Source organism: Phascolarctos cinereus, unplaced genomic scaffold (assembly GCF_003287225.1).
Source record: "Phascolarctos cinereus isolate Bilbo 61053 unplaced genomic scaffold, phaCin_HiC Scaffold_2;HRSCAF=192, whole genome shotgun sequence".
NCBI classification, from domain to species: domain Eukaryota; kingdom Metazoa; phylum Chordata; class Mammalia; order Diprotodontia; family Phascolarctidae; genus Phascolarctos; species Phascolarctos cinereus.
The window spans coordinates 162,661,465-162,685,265 of NW_027555625.1; the positions used below are offsets into that span (position 1 = coordinate 162,661,465).

The window sequence follows — 23,801 nt, forward strand, 5'->3', positions numbered from 1 at the left end:
GCTTATCCAAAATGGTATAAATATTATTTCACAATAGAGAGTAATCCATCAGATTGGATTGTTCTGTGTATTCAAAAATATATATTCAAGAAAATCTCCTTACGGGAATAAAGATAGATAACACAAAGGCAAAAAGCTTCCTTTTCAACAGAGGGAATCTCTTTGATGTCAGCTGAAGTAAAAAGCACCATTTTTATATACCCAAAACACTCTAGGTAGGATTATTACATAGAACTTTTTTCTCTTCGGTGCTATGCAAAATACATAAAGATGGTTAACATTCTTACCTTGTTTAAGGATCCATGTTCTAAACCCAATTAACTCGCCACTAGCAATGGGATTCTACTAAAGGAAACTTTGTAAATTACAGAAGACTGGGACTTAGAAGTGAGTGAATTGACAGAGGGGCAGGAGGAAAGGAGGGCACAACTGAGTTCTCCTGGAAGAAAAGGGGAGAAGGAATGAATGTATGGGACATTCTCTGGGGATTTGGAGGTTTATGATAAACCATTCCCTGACTTAGGGGGAATTAGTAATTGAATAACCATTGTCTTACTCAGGAAACCTGAGGCCTGATAAAGAAATGATCTGTTAACAGGAAATAGTTTATACTTCCTTAAAACACACACACACACACAGAAGGATCATACATATTTTAGAGCTCAAAAGGGACTTTGGAGGCTATATAGTTTTAATTGCTTTGTTTTACTTATTATTGAATTACCAATCTGTGGGGCCGCTAGGTGGTAAAGTGGATAAAGCGCCAATCCTTGAGTCAAGAAGACCTGGCCTCAGACATTTATTAGCTATGTGACCATGGACAAGTCACTTAACCCTAATTGTCTCAATTTCCTCATCTGTAAAATGAACTGGTGAAGGAAGTGGCAAATCACTCCAGTATCATTGCAAAGAAAACCCCAAATGGGATCATGAAGAATCAGAAAAGGAAACAACCAAAGAACAGCAGCAGCAAACCAATTTGGACAAGTAGCTGGGTCAAGATTCAAACCTAGGTTTTCTGACCCCTAAATCACTTCCCACTACATCAATCCCTCCTCTTACATCCTTGTGATCTCCAAAGACCTTGGGAACTCCTTTGAATGCCAGTTACCTAGAACTTTGGTCACTTAACAGAAAATCTTTCAGTCAATACCTCTTAATTATAGCACCTTCTTCCTCCTAATTATTTCCTTTTTATCTGTATTTAGCTTATCCATACATATTTGTTTGCTTGTTGTCTCCCCCATTAGACTGTAAATTTCTTGAGTTGAGGACAGGGATTTTTGTCTCTTTTTGTATCCTCAGCACTTACCACAGTGATTGGCACAGAAAAGGGGTTTAATAAATGTTTATTGACCAACAAAATATCTATAGATCTGCATGCCATTGTGTGTACATGTACACATTCTCATATATATATATATATATATGAGTTTCTGTGCACATATACATATATTATATGTGCATAGATGTAGATACAGACATAGATAGAGATTTAGATACCAATTCAGGCAGCATGGTCTTATGTGTAGAACGCTAGCCATGGAGCCAGGAAGACCTGAGTTCAGGTCTTGCCTCTGACATTTGCTAGCTATGTGACCCTGGGCAGATTTAGTTAACTTCTTAGTGCTATAGGAAATTCTATGACTGTAAGTTGAATAGAAAGTGCTGACCTGTTTAGGGGGAGTTCCCTTTTTTCTTATAGCAATGAAGCCACAAATATAGGCCAAGGGCAGGAGAGAGAGAGAGAGAGAGAGAGAGAGAGAGAGAGAGAGAGACAGACAGACAGAGAGACAGAGACAGAGAAAGAGAGAGACAGAAAGAAAAGAAGGAAAGAAGGAAAGAAAGAAAAGAAGGAAAATACTTTTGAGTGATCCAAATCTTCTTTAGTTTATACAAGTAAGACTAGCACATAGATAGACTTTTCCAGGGCAGTAGGAAAAACTGCCATTTTTCACTTTATTGCATCAACTTTAGATATCTAAACAAGGACTAGAATCTTTCCTGGTGCTTGGAAAGAGCTGTTTTTCAATATACCAGAAACCTCTACTGCAAATACTGTCAGGTTTTCCCTGATAATTTCTTAGTACTTCTGTAAGCAATAGGGAAATGGGGTGATTGCCATGTGACCTGCCCCTAAGGTGGAAGGGTTCACAAGATTTAGAACTAGAAAGGACCTTAGAGAGAAGCATCTGACCCCTTCATTTTGCAAGTGAGTTAACAGATGAAGCAGTTTGCTCAAAGTTTTAAAAATAGTACATAGCATCCTATACTTTCTGTCCTGCTGAGCTCCTTCAGCTGCTGACTTCTGGCTGGGCTATCCTGCCATTGAAAAAAAAGGAATAATTAAAGTCACTTTAAGGTAATTAGAGATTTTCTATTCTCTATGGGCTGTCAAGTGGCATAAATATCATCACTGTGATTTAGGGGAGGGAACAAATAGTAATATTTGTGGTTATTATTATTAGTATTTGTTAATAATAAATATATTAATTAATTAATTAATATTAACAATAAATGTTGGTATTTAGCAATAAATATTAAGCACCTACTCTGTGCCAGGCACAGTGCTAAGTAAGCACTTAACAAATATTATCCCACTTGATCTTCATAAGAGCCTTGAGAGGGAGGTACTATTATAGAAGTAGCTTTTCCTTACATTGTTGGCCAGTCCCTATATCAGGCTGAATAGCAGCAGCAACAGAAGCAATAGCAGCAAAAGCAATAGCCGCAACAGCAGCAATTACAAAATCAGTGACATTAATCCAGCACTTTAATGTTTATGAAATGCTTTACATACCTTAGCTCATTTGACCCTCACAACAATCCTCTACAGTTTTATAATTCCCATTTCACTGATGAGGAAGTAAAGTTGAAAGAGATTAAATGACTTGTCTATGGCCACACAGCTATTAATGTCACTAAATGTATTCTAAGCCAGGTTTTCCTGGCTCCAAGTTTAGACCTGTCCATTAAGCATCACTTTGGCTTGAGCTCATAGATATAGTCTGTTCAGGAGGGAGGTGACAGTGAGTCTGCAAGTCATGTGCCAGCCTGCCCTCCAACCCCCTTCCCTCAAGAGGACAAAAAGCAGCCTCCAAGAAAATTCATAGAATTCCTCTGTCAAGATTTCATTAGCCTCTACATTGCGATGTGGGTGACTGTAGAGCAGAATAATTACTCAGATCCTATTTCTGCTAAAAGAAAAGCCTGTGTGCTGCTTTTATTTCATTTGGATGTAAAGATGTCTCTCTGAGGCTTCGTTTCTTAGAAGAGGCTGCATCTATGATTCTTCCCTTTGCAATAATTTGTCACGGCCTCCCTGGAGATGATTTATATTTGCATAATGTGGACAGATATCAGCGGCAAAAGCAGATTTTTGTGGCTTTCTCTGAACATTTCTTAGCCTTCCACCCACATTCACACACAAATAAGTAGACACTGATAATTTCCTTCTGTGACTCCACACAAACCTGGTTGAACTGAAGCAACAAACAAACTATTAACTCCAATACAGTCCTGTAAACAATAAAAAATCACAAAAATGAAGATCTGGTCACACAGAAACCAGTGGCAGCAGTGAATTCACCCCTGTCCGAGGCACTGATAGAACTTCAGGAAACAACTAACCACAACAGGTTGGTACCAGCTGGTCCTCAGCCAACATAAGCATCTGTAGGATCCTTCTGGTCCTATTTTATAAACTTCATTGATAAAAATGATGTTTATGGCTTGGAGAGCTATGCAAGTCAGTCTCTTTCTTTCTTTCTTCCCTCCTGCTGATTCTTCATTCTCCTCCCCCACAATTGTTTTTCTTTCTTTTACTTATGGCAGATGCCCGGTTTAATAAAGTCAAGTCATTATGCATGTCTCTCAGTCAGCCCAAGTGTGGGTTCACTTTACTTGTATGCTCTATGGATAGAACCAATGTTTTTAGAAACATTATGTTTTATCTTCAAAACATAATGTTTTCAATTATTCTCATGCTGCTTGCTGCTATACAAGCCTAGCTTTTTAAAACCTGTATCTTCCTAGTAATGCTACATGAGTAGAAATCTTTGACTGGGACTAAATGACATCATCAAAGATGTCTTGATGTCTATGAAGAGAAAAAAGGAAGTAGGCTAATCACATAGTGAGAATGAGGGTTAACAGGTGGATTCCCTGGGTGCTAGACTGGTATCCAGGAAAATTCTAAAGAAGCAGAGATTTTAGCATCTTGGATAAATCAATCAATCACACAATCTCAAGCAACAATCAAGCATTTAGTAAGGATCTACTATGTTCCAGGCACTGGGAATACAAAGACAAAAATGGCATAGCCCCTGTCCTCAAGGAGCTGACATTCCAACTGGAGACCACATTTATACCTATAAGCATATTCAAAACGCCTATGGGAGAAATACAAGTAGTTCATGGGCATAAGGAGGGAGGCACCAGGAGGTAGACTGATTGGGAAAGGTTTCAAATAGGATGCGGTTTTGAAATGAGTTTTGAAGAAAAGTAGGGATGTTAAGGGGGAAGGGTGGAAGGGAGGAGTTGTAGAAAGATATGGCCCAGAATCACATGGAATGAGAAGGTGTTGTGGTCTGCACAAGAGAACAGAATTGTCACTGATGAGATCAAGTATCCACTGAAAGATCTAATACTTGTATGAGCTTGGGAAATTTACTTCTCTAGGCCTCAACTTCCTCACTGCAAAATAAAAGCGATTTTTCTAAAGGGTCTGTAAGGTCAATTGCACCTCTAATTCCTAGTATTTTAATATTCTACATAGCCTTACACCATCAGTGATGAAAGGGAGATCTGGAAGTGAGATCCAGAGTGCTCTTCACAAGAACTCAGTGATTCTAGGGCCTGACACTCGGAGGCTGACAACCTGGCCTCCTCTTGAGTCTTTGGTATTGCTCTCTCTGTTAAGATAGAGGCTGTTCACATGTAGATCATCTTTTATTTCTTTCCATTCAATTAGTGACTTCTTAACTCTACACGCTCCTCATTTCTTCTCATCTTTGCACTTCCTTCCCATTATTCCAGGCTACTTTCTCTTGTTCCATTTCTCCTTGATTAGCTTATCCAGTGACAACTCATGCTCTCCTCCTACTGAATAATAGTTATCAGGTCCTGCCTGGGCTTTGCAGTATTATTCATCATATAGACACAAGCTTTATTTCCATCCACAAACAGAAAATGCCATGCGATAAAAGTCAATTCAGAGGACAGAATGACCATCAGGAGAAAGGAAAAGACCAGAGAGGAGATTTTCACTGTAAAAGCCTCTTCTTGCTCACTCATCTGCTAAACTGGCATTTTATTAACATTCTTGAATATTATTAATGTAATAGCCCCATATCCTCTCAGTGCTGATTGTTCTTCTTAGTTCTTTGGTTGGCAGGTTCATTTATGCACATCTCCTAATTAGAGCTCCAATCTTTCCAGCCTTAGAGCAGAATCAGCCTGCATATGATATTTACCTGACTCTCAAAAGCATATGGCAGAGATCATGGGAGAAGCAATAGAGAACATATTTGGCCCTGGCTGCCTCATTCTGCATTATCTTTGTTTATCACAAACTCTGTCAAGATATTAGGAGACACTCTGCGTTCCAGAGCTTAGGCCTAGCACTGTGCCCTGAGCTTGACATAACAACAATCCTCTGCTCTCCCCTTCTGGATGATCTTACCCTCTGGCAAAATCACATAATTATTGCTTTGACCAGCACCAGGTATTCTCTGAGCTCGGACAAGCACCAGATAGGTACTCAAGAAGCCCTGCCGTGAATCGAAATTGTCTCATTGTTGCTGTTATCCCTCATTGTCAGGGCTATAGCTCACTGTGTAGCTATTGGTATAAGTACTGAGATCTCCCCATACTGTCTGGGGTCCCCCCACCAGGGGCAGGGCCCTGGACCATGTGTCCTTGCTTACAAGCCATTCCCCTTACTTTGAAATTAAACTTAGGTTTGATTCCTGACTCTCCTGTCTCTAGGCTTTTCTGTAGAGCTCTGGTCACCCACAGGTAAGAGGACAGTTCCACCCAGTTGACAACTCTTTAATGAGATCAAACTCTTTGCAACCAGTCTTGCTTTTTTTTTCCCCTGGCATTTATCAGTATTTTCTGTGTGCCCTATGTACTCAAACCTGACTGAAAAGCCAAACTGGTACATATCAATAGGCTACTTGTTTCTGCTAGCATGTTGCTTGGTTACAGCAACAGGCAACTAGATTTTCATTGAAGGTGAAATGCACGTGTAGCTTTCAATGTCTATCAAGTAGAAACAGCTCTCATTTCCTAAGGCAACAGTCTTCTCATTTCTAACATACTTGAGATGGGGTGTTTTATCCAATCAGAAACATGCTATGTAATATACTTACTGAATATGCTCAGGTGCCCAAAAACTAGCAAACAATTGGATTTTTGAAAGTTCCAGATCTTGTTACTTTGTGTGATGCCTTTGATAAATTAACCATTGGAACAAAATTACCATTTAGGTCAAGTAGGCAGTTTTCCTTTGGTCTCTTAAAATCCTGATATTGAAATGGGGTTTGCTGTGCTTAAAAATCTTCAAGGCAGTAACAGCAAAAAAGTTTCCATTTTGAAAGGAAATGGTTTCCTATTGGACTGTATTCTCAGACCTACAGTCATATTTAAATGACTTTGTTTTGGATTCTTACCTTTGTGAAGAATTTTCTTTTTTCTTTTTTTTTTTAACAAATTATATCAATAGCTCTACCTATCCTCTATTTAAAAAACAAAACAAAACAAAAATTCCTATATCAAGAATTAACATTATATCAAGATTTCAACATACGATACAGCAAGCTCTTTGAATGTATGTTAATATTACTTTTCTTTCTATTTATCCTTTGTGGGAGTTCTATTTAGTTTTTATAACAAATACATTTCTGCCTTCAAATAATTATCCATATGAATAATTCTCTGTTTGCTCCCCAGTTACATTTTCTCCCATAAAAAGGAAGGGATTTCTCTGATATAACTAAATCAAAGAAGAATCAACAGATTCAACACAATGTAGATTTCTTGGCAGTACTGAAAGATTTAAACTGTGGCCTATGGGATCTTTCCATTGCTAGCTCAGGGTCTCTAGGTACTGAATCCCTTTCGTCATGTCTCTCCCTTGCTCAGTGACCTGTACTGATGCTTTCTTTCCTAATATCACATCTCAACTCCCAAGCCTAACATTCAAATTATTCTGGTTATGTCCAAATTTGCCAACACAGAACACTTGCAATAGCTAACCTAGTCCTCAGCAGTGTCTTCCACATTCCATGGAAGGATAGTTTTCCACTTAACAAGGGTAGGATTAATTTCATTTTTGTGCTGTAACTTGGTGCTTACTGTGTGCAGTGTCTTCTGTTTTCTTCTTTCTTGTCATATAAACAGTACATTAGTTCAGATCCTCATTACCTCTTGTCTGGATTATTAACATACTTGCCGTGTATACCCTCCCCCCAATCTATTCTTTATTTAGTGATCACAATGTTTTTCATAGAGCACAGGTCTGACATGTCATTGTCTTCTTTAATAAACTCCAGGGGCTCTTTACTGCTTCTAGGATATAGTAAAAATTGCTTTGTCTGGTATTTAAAGTTCCTCATAAGCCACCTTTCAAGCCTCATTTTATATTATTCCCCTTCACACAATCTAGTTTAGCTATCTGGTTTTGCTGTTCCTTGTACATGACAGTCCATTTCCCATCATCAAGCCTGGAAATGACTGCCTACCTCTTAGAATCCTTAGTTTTCATTGAAGCTTAGCTCAAGCACTATGTTCTACATAAAGATTTCCTTATCCTCTCCTTTTCTGGTACCTCCCTCCCATCAAAAACAAACAAACTTACTATGTCTATAAAGTCTTACTATGTCTATACAGTCACATAAAGTATGTATGTATGTGTGTGTGTGTGTGTGTGTGTGTGTGTGTGTGTATGTATTGCTTTAAGGGTTCACAAATATCTCATTTATTCTCATAACATGGAGGTAGATGCCATTAGTATCCCTATTTAATACATGACAAAAACTGAAGAAGACAGAGGTTAAGTGCCTTGTCTAGAGTCAAAAAGCTAGTAAATGTCTGAGGAAGGGTTTGAACCCAGTTATTTTCTTGTTCCAGGTCCAGCATTCTGAGCACTATGCCACTTACCTGGCTTTCTGGCACCTAGGCTGAAGGCAAAGAAGATCCAAGTGTTTTGTTTCTCAGGAACTAATTTACATCTGACTAATGGGAACTTTGAGATTAATAACAAGGAAATCCTGATAACCACAACTTTTTTTGGGATGGTGGGATAATTGTATATTGCCTTTTAGTATCAAATATGATAAAAATGTGAATTTTGATTTCCCTCTCTAAGAAAAATATTAGTCACCTCATACAAGGAGAACTTGCTTTGAGGCAGAAGATAAACTGAGAAAGAGGATTCAGGACATCAAAGAAGCAAATCGGAGATAGAAACAGAGAAAAAATATAGGAGCAGAGCAAAGATTTCCCACCTGCTTCTTGAAAGGAGACAAGCTCAGGCAGGTCTGAGTGCAGAACTCAGAACTGAGATTGTTGATGCTTTAAAGGAACATAACTGAGCTGAGTCCAGATGAGTGTATGACCTGTAGAAAGACAGCTAGATTGAAAGCTGAGAAGGGCTTAGAGCTTGCATGTCACCTAACCTAACCCTGAGCTTACTGGAAGAAGATAAGCTTTGCAAGTCTTGCTGGGAACTTAGCTGATTGGAGGAAGAAAAAACCTCTGTTGCTTAACAGAGTAGGTTGGGGCAAGGAGAGGCTTGCTGGTTTTGCCCTTTGCTACTTTTTCCTAAGACAAAAAACTACTTAAAGTATAGCCAAGAGACCACAGCTGAAAAGTTCTGAGGAGCCCAAGACTAGCAGAATTACTTTTGCTGAGTGTATTAAACAGCTTCAGAGCCCAACCAAGGGCTGGGCTATTTTTTTTCCAAGTAGAGCAGCCAGTGAAGAAACAGCTGCACCCAGCAAGTAACTTCTGGTGCATATTGTCAGCTCAGCAGAGGAAGGAAATAAAGGCCTATGGTCTAGATATGTGAAGTGCTTTGGTAATTTCACTACCCATGTGCTCCCTGCTAGGTTTTGTAAACTCATGCTCACTTTTCCCCACAGAAACTAAGATGTGTTGGTAGGATAGTGCAAGGTTTACATGTGAACTAAATTATTGTAATCATTTTCCTTTGTATTATGTTTCATGATTAAAAGTTAAGGGTTAGGGGCAGCTAGGTGGAGCAGTGGATAGAGCACTGGCCCTGGATTCAGGAGGCCCTGAGTTCAAATCTGGCCTCAGACACATAGCACTTAGTAGCTGTGTGACCCTGGGCAAGTCACTTAACTATATTGCCTAGCCAAAAAAAAAAAAAGTTAATGGTGACATCTTGTCTGATTTGTTTAAATGGACATCACAATAGTGGGAACCCAAGAGCTACAGTTATAAGTAGTAGCTGTGTTATATCCCCATTTCAGAACCCTGAGAGCCAACTATAGCAATATGCTCCATCCTATTCTGAGAAAACAAAACAAAACAAAAATGCCTATCAGCATAAGTACAAGTTCGAGTGATTTTTTAGCCAGTCAAAAGAGAAAAGGGTTGGGGTCCAGATGCACACACCCATGGACACATACATCCACTAACACTCAAATATACATGCAAGTCATTCCTCAGAGTGTAATGTCAACTAGCCCTTTCTACCTTTCTAGACTTCTTACATCTTCCTATCCTCTAAATACTCAACAATTCAGTAATTCTGGCTTCCTTCTTATTCCTCACACAGGTCACTCAGTCTCCCAAGTCTGGGAATCTTTACTGGTTGTCCGCCATGTTTGGAATCATCTTTTCACCTCCATCTCCTAGCTTCCTTTAAGTTTCAGCTAAAACCTCGCCTCCTGCAAGAAACCTTTCTCTATCTTCTGCAATGCTAGTGCCTTCCCAAAGTGAATCATCTCCAGTTTATCCTGTATATATCTTGTTTATATGTGGTTGTTTGCATGCCGTTTCCCTTGTTAGACTGGATTTTTTTTTTTAATGCAGTGACTGGTTTGGTTTGTTTTCTTTGTATTCCTAGTACTTAGCACAGTGCTTGCCTATGACATAGGAGGCACTTACATGCCTTTGGATTTTTTCATTTCTCAATTCCAAACCACATTTTGCAATATATTTTTCTCAGATATCTCATAAGTCAATCAGTTCACTAAAATAATCAAATATATCTCTATCAATTGAATTAATTTAGATTATTTTGTCAAGTTGTAAGATAAGCGATATAGAGGAAATAATATTGGATTTGGAACCAATGGACCAAGCTTCAGATCTTGACTATGTCAATTACTACTTGTGTGACCTTGGACAAGCCACATAACCTATTTAGGCTTCAGTTTCCCTATCTATTAAATGAGAAGATTGGACTAGGTGACTTCTAATATCCCATCTAAATTTAAATACGTAATCCTGTCATACTAGAATATATTTTTCATAGCCTTTTTTCTGTTTCTATTGTGAGTACCACCATCTTTGCTTTCACTCAGGTTTGCAACCTTAAAATCTTTTTCTAACCCTTTGCTCATTTTCCCTCATCCAATCAGTTTCCATATCTTGCTGAATATATCTCCACTACACCTCTCAAATGTACAAGAAACAAGTTCCTTGCTAATGGTCTTCCCTAGGAATGTGAGTTAGTTTAGGGATGAGTGTCTCTCCATTCTGGAATGTAGTATGTTCCTATCATATTAAGCTTCCTTATCCTAAAATTCTGGAAAAGAACAACCATCAGTAATATCCCCCAGGCAGTGAATAGGTTATGCTAATTTCCCAGTGGGGAAGATAATTTGGGAAATTCATGCATTTATTTTTCAGTTCCAAAAGGTAAATGCCAGTTTGTTTAACTAATGCTTTATTATTCAATCATAGATGTTTCGGTGCGAAAGAAATGACTAAGCTTGCCTCTCTGGTGTGAAATTCAAGACTTGTGAAATTTAAGTATATTTGTTAGATTCCAAAACAATAGCATGTATTAATAGTCCTTAAAAATAAATGGATAATCTCTGGGCTTGCAAAACAATTAGTTTATTTTTTTTTAATGTGTAAAGAGAGACTAGTTTATGAATATGTTTCTTCTTTAGTATCCTTGGAATATGCTACAGACAGAAGTGTGCTGAAGCCAGCTCAAATTGGTTCCAGAGAGCTGATTATTAAATTTTCAGCATGGCCATTTATGCCTCAGAAGTCAGCAAACACTATAAATCAGGGCCTGATTGATTCTTTTGTTGATAGTACGTACTTAAGAAAGTGATGGATAAAAAGTTGATAATGCAGATTAAACTTAAAAGTGTGTTGGGCTACCTTTGTGGAGAGCTGATTGTTAGATATTTATAAGCATACCTTATATATGTGTAGCTATGTCTATGTGCATGTGTGTTTGTATGAGTATACACATGTACCCTCATACATACATATATTAGATACACACATATACACATACACATACATACATGGGGATGTTGGGGCATATATATATGTGTGTGTGTGTATATATATATATATATACATGTATGTGTATATATATATATATATATATATATATATATACACACACGTATATGAAGGGGTGGGAGTGTATACACATGCATATGTACACATATATACGTATGTATACACACACACATATATATATGTGTGTATGTCTATATATATATATATATATATATATACACATACATACATACATATGTATACATATATAGACACACACACACACACATACACACACACATTCCAGATAGACAAAACTATTACTGTGGTACCAGGTGGGTGCTAGGACTAGAAGACCCAGATAGTTTATCAGAGATCAGGGAAGATCAGGTGGGTAATTCATTATACTAGGCATGAGATTAAAAATCTAGAAGGCCAAAATAGAAACGAAAAGGTTGGTCATTATTAAGGGTAAAGAATGTGGAAAGGAAAGAAAGGACCCAAGGAGAGATGGATAACCAAAGTTAGATTGAAGTACAAATTCCAAATGAACAGAAAAGCTAGATGAAGAGACCAGAAATCAGAATGAACTAAAGTGCAGGAATAACACTGCCTTAGTCAGAGGTCCCTAGGCTATCTCTAGCCACTATAGGAACGGGTCTCAGGACAGTGAGTGGATCTGAGTTCAGAGACACGAGTGGATGGAAAAACAGCACTTGGATGTTGGCTCTTTTTAAGGAGAACTGTTTGTGGGGCCTCTAGACATTACTTACAGCACTATCAACTTATGATAGATGCCTGTGACTATAAATTCTGTATTGTTAAAGGAGCAAGGCGCAAAAATAAATGTCCTCAACTTGCACTGTGAAGGCTCAGATGAAAATCCTAAAATGACTTCCATATTCCAAGCAATGAATTCTCCTGGTTTTTTATGTTCTACTGAAAACTACAGGCAACAGATCCAACATACAGGATGACATGTTCCCTTTATGTGAAGAACAAATGAATTTCTGAGTTGAATAATACAAATATTATTTGCTGGAGGCCATAGAGTGATACTCTGTAACTATAAATTATTTGAAACTAAAGTATAGGGTAATTTCATAAAGCTGTCAAACTGTACTTCCATATAATGCATCTGGAAGTAGAAAATCAAAAACGCTTCACCCCACAGGAAGATAGGGGACTGTTTGCAAAAATCAGCGCTGCTATTTTCTTTCCTTTTACATTAATACACCCCTCTTATGACAGGCACTTTTTAGTTGCTTTTCGCAGCAATATGGTCCTGTCTTCTAGTTTTGCCACCTCCATCTGTCTCTCTGCATGCACATAATGGTATTTCTTGAACTCAAAGAGGGTGATAGAATTGGGCATGAAAAGTCAATGATGAAATTCCATTTTGCCATCATCAAAAAAACTTCTGAGAAAGGGTACTGTGAGGCTACTATAAGGGGGATGGAGAAAGAGAGAGAGAGAGAGAGAGAGAGAGAGAGAGAGAGAGAGAGAGAGAGAGAGAGAGAGAGAGAGAGAGAGAGAGAGAGAGAGAATGGGAGAGGGAGAGGGTGAGAGAGAGAAATGGCAGCTTGTAAAGCTGGGTAGAGAAAGTAAGATTAGGAAAGGAACTTGGCAGTTCATGTAAAAGCTTCTGTTCATGCGAAAGCCTTGGAATTAATTGGAGCTCTGTAGCAAGTCTTGCTTCTACTGAAAGAGTTGATATGATCAATTATGCTGATAGCTTATTAAAAAAAAAGAAAAAATATAAAAAAGAGTTGAAGAGCTCTATTTCATAATATGAACACTCTCTTTGGTTTCATACTTACACGTCTGTATTCCTGTTGTTTCTTACTCCTGGAATGGTTTTCCCCTAAGCTGTCATTTTTGACATCTAATCAATCTAACACAGAATCACGGGATTTATGTTAGCAAACGTTCATGTCCTTTTCCCAGATCTCATCTTTCTTGACCTCTCCACAGCCGTTGATATTTGACCACCTTCTCCTCCTGGATATTCTCGCCTTCTTGGATGACCTATCTGGTCACTCCTTCTCAGTCTCATTTGCTGCATCTTCATTTGTGCCCCTCCCACAAAGTGTTGGTGTCCTTCAAGATTCTGCCTTAACTCTTTTCTCTCCTCTCCCTATTCCTTCTCTCTTGCTGATTTTATCAGCTTTTATGAGCTCAATTATTTCTATGCAGGGGACAAGCTATATTTACAACCCACATATCTCTACTGAGTTCCAGAGTCATCACCAGTTGCCTACTGAATATTTGCTGGATGTCCCATTGGTGTCTCAAACTAACTTATCCAAAATAGAACTCATTATTTTATCTCCACAGCATGTCTCGCATCCATTCCTTTTCTCTAAATCATAAAGATACCCTAGTTTGGCCCTCATCATCTCTCATGTAGACTTTTATAATAGCCTCTAAATTGACTTCCTTCTTTCCATTTTCTACACTCTTCAATCCATCTTCCATTTAGTTTCCAAAGTGATCTTTGTAAGGCACAGGTCATTCCTCAGTTCAAAAAGTTTTGGTAACTCTCTATTGACTCTAGGAAAAAAAAATAATAAATCCATTTGGCTTGCCAAGAGCTCTTGTATCTGATTCTAAAGTCAACAAGTTCTATGCCTACCTGTGGGCTCCAAACTATCATTCCAGTCTCATTTTATATTTCTTTCCCTCATACATACAGTACAATCCAGCCAAACTGACTTAATTGTTACTGTCTATATTTCTTTTTTTAATTAATTAATTTAATTTTACTTTTCAACACTCATTTCCATAAGCTTTTGAGTTTTAAATTTTCTCCTCCTCTCTCTCTCTGCCTCCATCCCCAAGATGGCATGCAATCTGATATAGGCTCTACATATACATTCCTATTAGACATTTTCACATTAGTCATGTTGTAAAGAAGAATTAGAATCAACAGGAGGAACCACAAGAAAGAAGAAAAAAAAACAAAACAGAAGAAAAAAAGAGCAAATAGTGTGCCTGATCTGCATTCAAACTCCATGGTTCTTTCTCTGGACATGGATAGCATTTTCCATCAAGAGACTTTTGGAGATGTCTTAGATCCTTGCATTGCTGAGAAGAGCTAAGTCTCTCAAAGTTAGTCATTGCACAACGTGCTGTTACTAGGTGCAATGTTCTCCTGATTCTGCTCATTTCACTCAGCATCAGACCATACAAGTCTTTCCAGGTTTTTTTGAAGGCCACCTGCTCATCACTTCTTATAGCACAATAGTATCCCATTACATTCTAATACCACAACTTGTTCATCCATTCCCCAGTTGATGGGCATCCCCTCAATTTCCAATTCTTTGCCACCACAAAAAGAGCTGCTATAAACATTTTTATGCCTGTGGGTCCTTTTCCCATTTTTATGATCTCTTAGGGATACAGCCCTAGAAATGCTATTACTGGTCAAAGGGCATGCACATTTTATAGTTCTTTGGGCATAGTTCCAAATTGTTTTCCAAAATGGTTGGATCAGTTCACAACTGAACCAACAATGCATTAATGTTCCAATTTTACCACATCTTCTCCAACATTTATCATTTTCCTGTTTTGTCATATTAGCCAATCTGATAGGTGTGATGTGGTACCTCAGAGTTGTTTTGATTTTCATTTCTCTAATTAATAGTGATTTAGAGCATTTAAATGAATATAAATAGCTTTAATTTCTTCATCTAAAAACTGCCTATTTATCAATTGGGGAATGACTTCTATTCTTATAAATTTGATTCTGTTTTCTATATATTTTAGAAATGAGGCCCTTTTCAGAGATACTGTTTGTAAAAATTATTTCCCAGTTTTCTGCTTCCCTTCTAATCTTAGTTACGTCAGCTTTATGCAAAAAGTTTTCAACTTAATGTAATCAAAATTATGCATTTTGCATTTCATAATGTTCTCTATCACTTGTTTGGTCATAAATTCTTCTGTTCTCCATAAATCTGACAGGTAAACTATTCCTTGCTCTCCTAGTTTGCTTATAGTATCAGCCTTTATACCTAAATTGTGTACCCATTTTGACTTTATTTGGCATATGGTGTAAGACTTTGGTCTATGCCTAGTTTCTGCCCTCCTCTTTTCCAGTTTTCCCAGCAGTTTTTGTCAAATAGTGAGTTCTTATCCCAGAAGCTGAGGTCTTTGGGTTCATCAAACAGCAGATTACTGTAGTCATTGACTACTGTGTCTTGTGTACCTAACCTATTCCATTGATCCACCACTCTATTTCTTAGCCAATACCAAGTAATTTTAAAGATCACTGATTTATAATACAATTTAAGATCTGGTATGGCTAGGCCACTTTCCCTAGCATTTTTTTTTCATTAGTTTCCTTGATATTCTGGACCTTTTGTTTTTCCAGATGAATCCTGTTATTATTTTTTCTAGTCCTATAAAACATTTTTGGTAGTTTGATTGGTATGGCACTGATAAGTAAATTAATTTAGGTAGAATTGCCATTTTTATTATAATAGCTCAGTCTACCCATGAGCAACTGATGTTTTCCAGTTATTTAGATTTGACTTTATTTGTGTGAAAAGTGTTTTGTAATTTTGTTTATATAGTTTCAGGGTTTGTTTCAGTGGGTAGAATCCTAAATATTTTATAATTTCTACAGTAATTTTAAATGGGATTTCTCTTTCTATCTCTTGTTTACTGTCTGTTTTTCATACTTTTGCACAGTCCACTTTTCCCCATGGTACCTGGAATCTACTGTCTTTTGGAAACACTATGTCCCTTCAAAGTTGAGCACAAGCACCATATTGTAGAAGAGGCTTTTCTTGATAACCTTAAATATTAGTATTTTCTTCTCTGAAGTTGCTTTGTAATGTGTGAATACATGCATGTGTGCATGTGTATATGTATATATATATATATATATATATATATATATATGTATGTGTGTATATCTTTGTCTATATACATCTATATCTAACTGGCTCCATCTATCTATCTATCTATCTATCTATCTATCTATCTATCTATCTCACATGTGCATGCTAATTTTCCCCAGTAGGAAGGAGAATATAGACTCTCTGAGGGCAGAGTCTGCATCATTTCTATCTTGGTACATATCCTGTGCATAGTAGACACTGAATAAATGAATGAATGAGTTGGAAAGCACCTCAGGGGACATATACATCATTCTACATCTGGCCCCAAAGTCCCTCTACCAAATCACAAGTGAACAGTCATCCATACTCTCATCCATCCTCTTCTTAAAGGTAGTCCTAACATTTACATTACCTTCTGTGGAGGATCATTCCAATTTTGGACAGTCTCAGTAATTTTTCCTTGTGGTAAGCCAAAACCTACCTCTCTACAGTTTCCTAGTTCTCTCCTCTGGAGACAAAAAGAACAAGTCTAACCTTTATTTCATGCAACAGCCTTTCAAGTACTTGAAGCATAGTCTCATAAGTACCATTTCCTTGAAGCTTCTCTTTTCCATACTAAAAGTTCTCAATTACTTCAACTGATACTGTTTTTTATCCAGCTCTCTCAGAATCTTAATTGCCTTATTTTTTTTTTATCATTTCTAGCTCATCAATGTCCTTCCTAAATTGTCACACTTAGAACTGAATACAATATTCCATATATAGTCTGAACAAGGCATAATACAAGAGAGCTATCAATTCTCTCATTCTGGATATTTGGCCTCTCTTACCAGTAGCTTAAGATAATCATTAAAGTCTACCTCATCAAATGACACTCCTTTTATGAAACTTTTCCTAATCTCCTAAACTGGAAGTGCGCTCTCTCTCTCTCTCTCTCTCTCTCTCTCTCTCTCCTCTCTCTCTCTCTCTTCTCTCTTTCTTCTTCTTCTTCTTCTTTCTTCTTCTTCTTCTTCTCTTCTTCTTCTTCTTCTTCTTCTTCTTCTTCTTCTTCTTCTTCTTCTTCTCCTTCTTCTTCTTTCTTCTTCTTCTTCTTCTTCTTCTTCTTCTTCTTCTTCTTCTTCTTCTTCTTCTTCTCTTTCTTCTTCTTCCTTTTACTTACATACTAATTTGTATTTCATTTAACTGTGTGCCTGTTTAGCATACCAACTGGACTATGAACTCCAAGAGGGAAGGCAGCATGTTTTCCTTGCCTTCTACTCCTCTAAATGTCTAACACAGTACAGTATACTGCCTATAATTTGCTGTTATTGTTGTGGTCATTGTTGAGTCATTTTCAGTCATGGAGCGGTTCATGATTTCCTTCTCCAAATCATTTTACAGATGAAGAAAATAAGGAAAACAGGTTTAATTTAAGCCAGATTTCAACTCATGGAGATGAGTCTTCCTTACTACAGGCTTACCACTCTATCCACTGCATCACTTAGCTGCTCTAAGAAATTGAACTTTTTGCCCTCAAGAAGGTAATAGTCTGTGGGGGTTATAAACAATATATACATGCATTGTTGTTGTTTAATTCAATTAGTCATGTCCTACTCTTCGTGACCCCATTTCAGGTTTTCTTGCAAAAATACTGGAATGGTTCGACATTTCCTTGTTTAATTCATTTTACATATGAGGAAACGGAGGCAAAGAGGTTTAATTTAAGTGATTTGCCAAGGGTCATATAGCTAGTAAGTATCTGAGACCAACTTGGAACTCAGATCCTCCTGACTCCAGGACTGGTATTCTGTCCACCATGTATATGTGTGTGTGTGTGTGTGTGTGTGTGTGTGTGTGTGTGTGTGTGTGTGTGTGTGTGTGTGGATGTGTGGATGCGTGTGTAACAACTTGAAAGAGTAAATCAACACAGAGGCCAATTGTAATGTTGGAAGGCTGGTGATGAAACATCCAACCAACCTCTTGGCAGAGAGATTATTTACTAGAGGTAAAGAATGGGATATGCATTTTCAGACATGGCAAATGCATAGATTTGTTTTGCTTGGCTACATTAACTGTGGCCTTTACAAGGCAGGGCTTCCAAAGAGGATAAGGAAGAATGGTGACCTAATTGATAATACAATTGCAAAAAAAGAAAAGAGCATCAATAAAATTTAAAACATATAGAAACTAAAAGATTCAGATAAGAACAAAAACAGTGTTACTATGTTAAATTTAATATATGTATGTTTATACACATACATATGACTTTTGAAAAGAAGCTACTTAACAGAAGCTCACATACAACCTTTTTTGTTTTTTTTGTTTTGTATACTTAAATATTAATTTTTCTTGATGATAACATCATCATGAAAAATAATCTTTAAAAATAGTCCATTTCTAACCTACTAGTTATAGGCTATCAGGAAGAGAAATTCTAGTTAGGATAGCAAAAAAGAGCCACTTTTAATAAATTAATTTTACCAAAGATGTTTTAGCTATAAATCATCCATGAATTCAGATGATCTGAACTGAATTTATATCACCTGTTTTAGCAATCAAACAATCCATTAGAGGTCTGCTTTTTCTCACATCACATATTTAGAATTTATAAATGACTGGTGTCAAGATTAAATAACTACTCAACAAATTTTGTGAGTTTTTTGACATTTAGTTGTAATATATACTTAACATAAATATGCATTGGAATAATTTTATGAGCATTATGTGCCTCCTAATTCACTGATATGCAATTGTGGCATGATTTCAATAAAATTTTACTAGCTCAAGTACTGAGACGCATCTTAAAAACAAATTATAGTAGCAAGTTCATATATTGCTAATTTGTTTACATTGTTATTAATAGATTCAAGGCTTCTCACATGTTTCAGAGGTTTTTAAAAGTACTTAAGGGTAGACTTACATTTAGTCTCTGGCTATTGGAAATAATCTTGCTAGGTGTATATTTATAAGAATGAATAGTTCAAACATATTCAGTTATTTAAAATCCTTACATGTTAACATGAACACATTGGTTTTCACTTTAAAAAAATGTGGTAGAGAAATCTAAAGTAATCTTAATCCAAGTATTCAAAGATCTGTTGATTATTCTGTGCTTCCTATCAGGCACAAGGACATTTCTACTACAGTATGGCAAGACAACTTTGTTATGTTATCATGAAATCCCACAGAAGGAAACTCAAAATACAGGATTAGGGCAAGTTATTTAACTGTGCCTTTCAGGGGAAACACGATAAGACAAAAACCAGCATTTTAAGTATAGGATGCTGCAATTCAATTCAACTCAACATTGTTAGGGACTTATCGTGTGTTCTGTACTCTTATAACCACTACTGGGGACACAAAAACAAAAACAATGATGTTTTTTAAAGCTATTGTCCTCGAGGAGCTTATATTATTCCTGAGGAACTTGCAATCTCTTAGAAAAACTTAAACAGAAGACATAATACCTGTCCTCAAGGAGTTTATGATCATGAACTTAACCTTAGTTAAGGAAATGTAACCTTCTACAGTTTACAGAAATAACTAATTCCCCCAATTTGTGTGCATTTAGGTATTTCATTTAGCAATAAAAAAGTTGGACACTATTTTGAACTAAAGAACTGAACCTCTTCAGTGGTACTGTGAATATACTCTGGACTGCTACATCTTTCTTCCTCTAATCTACTTGCACTTCCTCCAACTTTACTGTTTCAGTGTGATGGACTACTTAAGAGGGGTAAGTTTGTTCAGGCAGTCATTCATTCACTCTCCCACCTGCCAAAGCCACCGATTAAATAAAAGGCCACTTCTAATGGAAACGTAAATCTCATAAGGATGCTGTCAGAAAAGTCTGAACCAACAATGTGCAAGTTAGCTCGAAATTTCCTGGAAGCCGCTCTCGCCACCTCTAATGAAGACACTTTGTGCGATGTTATTTTAACAGTGCAATAAAAATAACAAGGCATTAAACAAGCCAAAGATTTAAGAGGCAGGAAAAGTAATTCTGGAGGAAAAAAATTGATAGAAATAAACAGAATCTAACTAATGATACATTCAGTCAAAGTAAATCAATTACTCAAGAGTCTGCTTTCTTTAATATCCCTTAGATTTTCTTAAGTTTTAAATAGATGTGTGACAGAAGATGAGTGACTAACTTTTCCAAGTGTACTGAGAAAGAGCTGGTTTCCTCTACTTTCTCTTTCTTTCTTTTTCTTTTTCTTTTCTCTTTCTTTCTTTCTTTTTTCTTTCCTCTCTCCTTCCCTTTTCCTTACTTCTCTTTCTTTTTCTTTCTTTCTCTTCCTTCCTTCCTTCCTTCCTTCCTTCCTTCCTTCCTTCCTTCCTTCCTTCCTTCCTTCCTTCCTTCTTTCTTTCTTCCTTCCTTCTTTCCTTCCTCTCTCCCTCCCTCCCTTTTCCTTACTTCTCTCTCTTTTTCTTTCTTTCTCTTCCTTCCTTCCTTCCTTCCTTCCTTCCTTCCTTCCTTCCTTCCTTCCTTCCTTCCTTCCTTCTTTCTTTCTTCCTTCCTTCTTTCCTTCCTCTCTCCCTCCCTCCCTTTTCCTTACTTCTCTTTCTTTTTCTTTCTTTCTTCCTTCTTTCTTTCTTTCTTCTTCCTTCCTTCCTTCCTTCTTTCCTTCTTTCTTTCTTTCTTTCTTTCTTTCTTTCTTTCTTTCTTTCTTTCTTTCTTTCTTTCTTTCTTTCTTTCTTTCTTTCTTTCTTTCTTTCTTTCTGCCTATCTATATATCTGTCTCTCTCTCTCATGGAGGGATAACTCAAATATTGAGTTCTCATTGAAAATCTAAGTGGGTTCTAGCTCATGAAGCTTTGCTAGTAGTTAGTCCCAAGTGGAATCACTCTAGTATGGTGAATGCAGTGCTAAAGAATGGGAAACTGACAAGTATAGGTGTGTGGAAAGACTGCACAAGCTACTTGAGGTGAATGTACGTAGAAATTAGATATGTGATTGTTTTGAGGATATGTTAAGGAGATGAAATGGGGTAGAAACAGAGACAATGAAAAATCACGTCAATTTTGTTTCTAAGTACTCACAAGCCTAAAGAAATCAATTATTTCACATACCTATAGGGAAATATTCGCTCATTTTCTTCTTGAAAATTTTGAAGTCAACTTCCAAGAAGACACAAAAGATGATCCGGTCCATCTATAAGAAACAAGAGATGTTCACAATAAAAACATGTCAAAATTTAAATACATTTTTGGGTAAACATGACCTTGTGATATGAACAAATTAAAAAGGATTTTCTGTTGTTCATTTGTTTGTTTCTGTACTACATTCATTTTTCACATAATAACATCATTCATGCTTATAGCTTAATGTGATCTGAAGTAAATGTCTACTGTTTATGTATATGCTACCATGAGCTCTTTGGAGAAAAAGGGCTATATAAATCTAATAAAAATAATAAATGACAATAAGTCACCTTGGAGCAGGCTAAAAATGAGATACAGTATTCTGACAGGGTAGGTAGCCTTTCTATTTGATAGAAGAATCACATGAGAGTTGTCTACAAGGATAACAATAAAATAAATGGGTAAGCAAAGAGCTTTTTCAGCCTGCCTTTATTGAAGAAATGTATTTCCTGAATCTCTTAGTATTGTAGAATGGCTTAAAAAGCTTTCCTGTAGTTTAATTTACATGAAGCCATTTGCTTTCAACTTAATACACTCAGAAAGGCAACAGAAATAAAAGTTAATTAGATGAGAGGGACATGAGGTCAATAAAACTTTCAGTATGGCGCATACCAGTTGAAAATACAAATGCAAGTGTAAAAGTACAACACTACATGGATAGACACATTTTTTTAAAACAAGATTTTCAATTGTGAAAGGAATTTATTTGAAAAATTCTGACGGGAAAAAAAATTGCTGTTGAATAGCTTCTGTGTGTCTGCTTTTGAATTTGTGACCCAATTTCATGTTCTGAAGAAGACAAAGGAACATGCCTATTGCATGCTGTCTTAGGCTACCTAGCAGACACTAATAATCAAGCAAATGATGGATCCAAAACCCAAAAGGAAAACCAAGTAAAGTAAAGGAATATCAGGAAGATACTAATTGAAGACAAATGATGCTCCACCTTTTTATCTGCACAAGTAATGGGATACAGAGCTAAGCTGGCAAAGGTCTCCAGCTTCCCTGGTAGTTTGGAGTAATACCATGAATGCTGGCCCAGGCCCAGGCCATAAAGCTCCACAAAAGGCCACTCCAATGTTTGTCTGAGGTCAACGTCCATTTGGGACCTCTCAGAATTGATAAAGAATGAAACTAAATCCTTTGCCCTAAAATGGTACGCTCACCAAAGACTCAGTATTTAGCTGGACTGTGAAGGCTGCTCCAAACTACAGTGTACTTCCTACAGCTAGTCAATCATTCAGTAAACATTAATTATGTGTCTTCTATATGCCAGGCGCTGTGCTAAGCACTGAAGATAAAAAGACATGAAAGATAGTTCCTGCCCTCAAGGAGCCCACAATCTAATGGGGGAGACAGAATGCAAGCAAATATGTTCAAACTATATACAGGATAGATAGGAAATAATTAAAAGATGGAAGGTGATAGAATCAAGAGTGATAAGAAAAAGGCTTCCCATAGAAGATTTTTTTTGTTTGTTTGTTTTGCCTAGGCAATGGGGTTAAGTGACTTGCTCAAGGTCACACAGCTAAGTAAGTATTATGTGTCTGAGGCCAGATTTGAACTCAGGTTCTCCTGAATCCAAAGCTGGTGCTCTATCCACTGCACCAGCTAGCTGCCCGAAAATGGAGTTTTATCTGGAAATGTAAGGAAGCCAGGGAAGCCAGTAGGTGGAGATGAGGAGGAAGAACATTCCAGGAATGGGAGACATCCAGAGAAAGTGACAAGAGATAGACAAGAGATGGAGTACCTTTTAATGAAATGGCAAGAGTCCAGTGTCACTGAATTAAAGAACATGAGGTAGAGAGTGAGATGTAAGAAGACTAGGAAGGTACAGGGGCTAGGTTACAAAGGGCTTTGGAAGCCAAACAAAGGATTTTGCTTTGATGCTGGAGGTGATAAGGAGTCACTGGTGTTTATTGAGTAGGGGAGTGACATGGTCAGACTTGAGCTTTAAGAAAATCACTTTGGTAGCTGAATGAAGGATGGATTGGAGTGGCAAGAGATTTGAGGGAGTCAGACCCACCAGCAGGTATTGCAATAGTCCACATGTGAGGTGATGGTGTCAGAGGAGAGAAGGGGACATATTTGAGAGATGTTACAAAGATAAAATTGACAACTTGTAAAAACAGATTGGGTAAAGGTCAGAGAAGAAATAGCGAAATATTGAGGATGACTGCTATATTGCAAGACTGAAAGACTAGGGCAAGGGTGGGGAACCTGCGGCCTTGAGGCCACATGTGGCCCTCTAGGTCCTCAAGTGTGGCCCTTTGACTGAATCCAAATTTCACAGAACAAATCCCCAAAGGATTTGTTTCTGTAAAAGCTGGA

The 23,801-nt window shown here is 37.2% G+C and overlaps 1 protein-coding gene across 6 annotated transcripts in view; it reads right to left on the bottom strand.

The window, feature by feature from the left end:
- Positions 1-23,801, bottom strand: part of MACROD2 (mono-ADP ribosylhydrolase 2) — a 2,138,630-nt gene that overhangs the window by 222,390 nt on the left and 1,892,439 nt on the right. For all 6 annotated transcript variants that reach the window (XM_078149709.1, XM_078149711.1, XM_078149710.1 and 3 more), the window contains exon 9: positions 21,399-21,480. In XM_078149709.1, coding sequence (XP_078005835.1) covers positions 21,399-21,480 — 82 coding nt within the window. The remainder of the gene's footprint in view (positions 1-21,398; positions 21,481-23,801) is intronic.